This window comes from Cryptococcus neoformans, chromosome 9 (genome assembly GCF_000149245.1).
Source record: "Cryptococcus neoformans var. grubii H99 chromosome 9, complete sequence".
Taxonomy (NCBI): domain Eukaryota; kingdom Fungi; phylum Basidiomycota; class Tremellomycetes; order Tremellales; family Cryptococcaceae; genus Cryptococcus; species Cryptococcus neoformans.
Window position 1 is genome coordinate 990,141 of NC_026753.1, and position 5,000 is coordinate 995,140.

The 5,000-nt window shown below is 50.1% G+C and overlaps 3 protein-coding genes; 2 read left to right on the forward strand and 1 right to left on the reverse strand.

The window, feature by feature from the left end:
- The window catches only part of CNAG_04486 (hypothetical protein), a 1,936-nt gene extending 407 nt beyond the window's left edge, over nt 1–1,529 (forward strand). Inside the window, exons 2-4 of the mRNA XM_012196442.1 lie at nt 22–650; nt 709–851; nt 907–1,529. Of these exons, the coding sequence (XP_012051832.1) occupies nt 521–650; nt 709–851; nt 907–1,404 (771 nt within the window). The 5' untranslated portion in view covers nt 22–520 and the 3' untranslated portion in view covers nt 1,405–1,529. The remainder of the gene's footprint in view (nt 1–21; nt 651–708; nt 852–906) is intronic.
- CNAG_04487 (transcription regulator) lies at nt 1,434–3,456 on the reverse strand. XM_012196163.1 has 3 exons: nt 3,093–3,456; nt 2,544–3,040; nt 1,434–2,492 (listed from the first exon to the last, which is right to left on the reverse strand). The coding sequence occupies exons 1-3, from the start codon at nt 3,407–3,409 to the stop codon at nt 1,543–1,545; spliced, it is 1,764 nt and encodes a 587-aa protein (XP_012051553.1). The 5' UTR covers nt 3,410–3,456; the 3' UTR covers nt 1,434–1,542.
- Nucleotides 3,457–3,616: 160 nt separating this feature from the next.
- Nucleotides 3,617–5,000, forward strand: part of CNAG_04488 (3-ketoacyl-CoA reductase) — a 1,793-nt gene continuing 409 nt past the window's right edge. Inside the window, exons 1-6 of the mRNA XM_012196443.1 lie at nt 3,617–3,823; nt 3,913–4,075; nt 4,162–4,284; nt 4,350–4,432; nt 4,517–4,759; nt 4,815–5,000. The exon at nt 4,815–5,000 is cut by the window's right edge and continues 409 nt beyond it. Of these exons, the coding sequence (XP_012051833.1) occupies nt 3,629–3,823; nt 3,913–4,075; nt 4,162–4,284; nt 4,350–4,432; nt 4,517–4,759; nt 4,815–5,000 (993 nt within the window). The 5' untranslated portion in view covers nt 3,617–3,628. The remainder of the gene's footprint in view (nt 3,824–3,912; nt 4,076–4,161; nt 4,285–4,349; nt 4,433–4,516; nt 4,760–4,814) is intronic.

Consider the following 5,000-nt stretch of genomic DNA (forward strand, 5'->3'; position numbering starts at 1 on the left):
ATGGTACGATGATCTTATAAGAAACGTTCCCTTGGCCGCAGTGCTTGGCTTTGCCTGGCAAGCACCCAAGGCACACAGTCGTAACCCAAGCAAAAGGAGACAATGAATAAGCCGATGGCCGATGGATGTCAATGGCAAGAAGCAGCTGACATAGGAAACGCGTGAGTCCGTTCTATCAAAGTGCTGCTCTCGAAACTGGCCCGGTATTCCTCCCCTTGGACTCGCGCCCCGTGCTGAAATACAATTACTCTGCGGAACACAGTACTGTAACTTGATTGTCATCAATGCTGCTCTTCCTTTCTTCGATTTTCCCCTTCCCTTCCATTCATTTATCGCCCCAATACTAACTCATTGCCAATTGGTCCTTTGCCCTTCCTACCAAAGATCCGTCTTAGTCACAACAATCATAGTCGATATGTTCATCACATGGCAACTCCTCCATATTACCACCAGCCAGCTTCAATAGCTTTTTGAGTGACTCTGAAGAATCAGTCAAAGAAGCCTAGAGCCACTCAAAAAAATGATATCAACCAAGCAGACCGTCCCTTTCGGCCTGCTTTCGTATCTTGCCTTGGTTCGAGCAGTTAAAGCAGATGACAGTACTAACAATGCCAGCTGGCCTGATTGGGTGACGAATGATTACGATTGCGGTTTGTCTTGGCATACGGGGTACGCGCTACAAACAATAGGCTGACGGAGACATCGCAGTGATTGTTTGCTTGTCCGGATTCAATGATACTATCACCTCTGTTCCCCAGGATGCCCTAGCCCAACAAGCGTTCGACTGTACTTCATCAACTTGTACGGGAGATGCTGCAGGCAATTACTATCAAACTCTCTATTACATCCAGGTATGTCTCAATATCATTAATACCCTCTTTGCTATATGCTAATGGCTTGTGCCAGCTCATCTATGCCACAGGTTCCATCTACGAATATTCGGACTCTGCCCCAGATGGGTATAAACACGCAACCTTCACCGACAGCACAAATGCAGTATCCGACACAGCTTTCTCTAATGATTCAGGAAACGATGATACCGCAGATCCTACAGTCACTTTCGAAGATGACTCTGCTTATGCGACTGATGGCGCCAAAACTACTGGCTCCGCTGATGGTGGTGATGATGATTCTGCGACGAACACTGCTGCTGTGGCGGTCGATACTGGTACCGAGAATGGTGCCGTCGTGACAGCGGCTACGGCGGATTCAACTGCCTCCGGATCCAAACTTTCTTCCGCTAGCAACACCTCTTCTCATAGCGGTGCCAACGCTGTATCCTCTGGTGTTGCCGCTGATATCAGTGAGGGTAGTGCTTTCAAGGCCATTGGCGGCGGTGTGGCCCAAAGAGTGTTGGGCGCTGTTGGTGTTATGGTAGTCGGGGGTGTCTGGATTGGATTATGAAACCAAGCAGTTGGAGGTGGGTGTCACGTATGAGATACAGAATGGACAATGAATTGTGTACATGTATACAAATCTTGACTACACTTGTGAATACCGTCCTGTTAAAAGTACTATTACACATGAACTGAGTTATGCCCTTTATTGCCATTGTCCTTGAGCGCCTTGACCATGCCATCCCCCGAACCTCGGGCCCATCTGAGGGTTCCCAAACATTTGTGGCAGCTGCTGCTGCCCAAATCCTTGCCCTTGCCCCGGCATCATACCATCAAAACCCATATTTCCCATGTGCCCCATCCCCATATCCATGCCCATTGGCATACCCATACCCATCCCTATTCCCATACCCATTGGCATCCCCATTCCTGATCCGAATGGGGGACCGAATCCGGGTTGTCCACCATTGATACTCATTCCGTAACCATACTGATTTCCTACCGGCATCCCCATCGGCATACCCATAGGCCCATTCATGCCGATCCCCATACCACTCATACCCATGTTGGCGGCCATCATCTGCTCCATACTTGGGCCTTGCATCATCATCGGATTCACCGGGCTCATTCGGCCTTGGCTTTGCGAAAAGTCTATTGGAGAAGGTTGGTTGGGAATGACGAGGTTCGGTCTGTTGCCCATGGGAGTACCTGAGCCGCTACTTCCACCATTCGGCGCGAACCTGGGGCCAGAAGACGGTCGCCCACTGACAGCTAATCCGCCTTGATTTCTAGATCCACTGTTACCTATTCCACCACCTGATAGGTTGTTGGGATTACCGCCAGGCGGGTTATTATAACGCGGTGGTTTGCGCACAGGGGATTTGGGGCGTAATTGATCTATTTCGGGGCTGAATGGTAAAATAGGTTTGCCGTCTGATTCTGGTACGAGGGAAGGATAAGTTTGGGGATCGAAAAGCTGTACGTTATTTTGGTTGTGATTCGAGGAGGACGAAGGCGGAAAGGGATCAAGGCCTGCGGTGACCCATCCTGGGCGAGCCAGGTTAGGACGACCAAAGATTTCGAGACGGCGAGTACCAAGGCAGAAATTTTCAATAAGGGTATAAAGGTACGGGGGATATCTTGGTCCTTCAGGATCTGCTTGATTGGTCAGCATGACATTGCACAGTTGCAGACGACGGATCGCACCTCCGGAATCTTCCCAGACAATGATGTCCGTATCCACGTTGCAATGTGCAAACCTCACGTCCACGCTTCTCTTGATGGTCCCCTTGATTCCCATCAGACAGTGCTCCTTCTGGTTGGCAAACAAAGCACCACTAGCTGGTGCACTTTCGTCACTACTCTTATTTCTATTCGTCTTGACCCATACGATATCCTCCGCCCTTCTGAAACCCCATCTCGCAAAACACTCCCTGCCTCTTTCCAAGCCCTCCTGGTCACCTCGTCCGACCCAGAGAAACACAATAGCAGGATCAGACGAGATTTGCTTTATAGGAAGATCGGCGATATCAGCCCAGTCTAATAAAGGGTTTATTCGAATGACATCGAATCGAGAGTTTAAGAATGTTGAGAGAAGGGAGTCGCGAAGATGTTCCTGCGGAAGCGGAAAGTAAAGCGGAGGGTGAGAGTTCCTTGCGACGAGCTGAGCTTTGAGATTCATGAGCCTCTTTAGTGCCGGGTATCTTTCAAAACGTCAGTGGGCATATCCAGTAGTAGTTGTCGTATATTACTTACTCGGAACAGATATCGTCGCCTTCTGCACCCATTATGAAGTTACTCCCACATTCACCGGTAGCGCCATACCATTCGCAATAGTCATTCCGGATGGTCTCTTCCTCCTTGACATAGTTGACAACATTCTCCTTGCTAATCTGTCCACCTTCTTCACCCTCGTCATCCTTCGAGATCGTATAATGGGTAGCCCTTGGTATACGACCGCGTATGACAGGTTGAGTTGGGAATACCGCTTCGGGATCGATGAGCCTCCGCCTCTTGGCCTGACGGTCGAGTATGGAGTTAAGGAAGGCGCGATGCTCAGCTAAGGTTGCCATTGTGAGCTGCAGTCCATGGCTGTATCCGAGTGCGTGGAGGCTTTGAAACCAATCTACATAAGAATCTTCGACTACTTCACCTAAACAAGTTCCTCTAACACCACAATGGCGGAGAAGTGCCAAATCTCCGCGCACTTGACAGGAAGCGCATCACGCCAACGTGAACATACCGAAATGAGCTGCGATATCTCTTCTCAGTCTCTGCATACTCTCTCCATAATGGTTGCAGACACAGTCCACGTCGGTCAGCACCTTGCTGGCCATCCTTCCGTCCATCTCTTTGGGCACGAAATAGTCCTCGACGTGTCCATCCCGGCACTTATCCTCTCCACCGTCGGAGCTGCTTTCCTACTCCGATACACTCTTTCCATCTTCAGGCTTTTCCTTGAGCTTACTGTCTTGCCCGGGAAAGACGTGAGTGCATTCGTATTCCGCGCACAACATACATGGCTCAAATAAGATTAATACCTGACATACCTGATATCTTCTTTCTCATAATTTAGATCAAATCGTTCCAGTCTCGAAAGGGAGAGACGTGGGCCGTCGTTACCGGGTGTACTTCAGGTATCGGACTCGAATTTGCCCGACAGCTTGCCGCTAAGAAGTTCAACATCATTCTTGTCGGTCGAAGGCAGTCTGCTCTTACTGATCTTTCAAAGGAAATCGGTACGTCGGACTTTCCATTTTGTCTCAACTCAAGTAAACGAGTGTCCAATGGGCGGCTGTTTGCTGATTACGAAGTGGATGGTCAGAGGACAAGTACGGTGTTCACACCAAATCTGTTACTGTGGACGTTTCTACCCCTGGTAGTGCTCGAGACGACGCGCTCACCCAGCTTGAGCTCTTGGCCCAAAACCTTGACGTGGGTATCCTCAGTGAGTCCTTTGGATCTTTCCCGCCGCAAATAGATCTTTTGAGGCTCACATCTGTGGATATACAGTTAACAATGTCGGTGCTTCGCACAACATGCCTGTCGCTTTCCATGAGACCGAGCGTTCCGAGATGAGCCGTATCATCGAGACCGTACGTCCTCCCTTCCTCCATTCTCTCTCTCGTTTCCCACTTAGGAACGCGCAACTGATACCCTCTTCCCCAAAACTTCCACAGAACGTCTCCTGGACCTATCTCGTCACCCGGTCTATCCTCCCATCCATGATTGCCCGATCCAAGCAAAGAGGCGCTCCCAAATCCCTCGTCATTACTATTGGTTCCCTATCCGGACGCATCCCCTCTCCTCTCCTTGCGAGCTACTCTGGGACGAAGGCTGCTTTGGCTACTTGGACAAAAGCGTTGGCGGAAGAGGTCAAGCCTCAGGGTGTGATAGTTGAACTTGTTCAGGCTGCTTTCGTTGTAAGCCCCTCTTCTCAAACCGAGTGCTGGTCAGAGCTAAAACCCCAAATACAAGGTATCCAACATGTCCAAAATCCGTAAATCTTCACCCTTCGTCCCTACCCCCGCGCCCTTTGTTCGCTCAACCCTCAACTCTATCGGTCTCCCTCGCGGTGCCCAAGGCCGTCCGCATGAGCGCACACCCTTCTGGTCTCATGCTGTTTTGGATTATGCCGTTGGTTTTGCGGGGTATGTGAGTGAA

Coding starts and splice junctions, on each gene's coding strand:
- CNAG_04487 (XM_012196163.1), bottom strand. CDS start 3,409: ATGGCAACCTTAGCTGAGCATCGCGCCTTCCTTAACTCCATACTCGAC. Junction 3,041..3,092: donor GGCGACGATATCTGTTCCGA/GTAAGTAATATA, acceptor ACGTTTTGAAAG/ATACCCGGCACTAAAGAGGC. Junction 2,493..2,543: donor TGTCTGGGAAGATTCCGGAG/GTGCGATCCGTC, acceptor CCAATCAAGCAG/ATCCTGAAGGACCAAGATAT.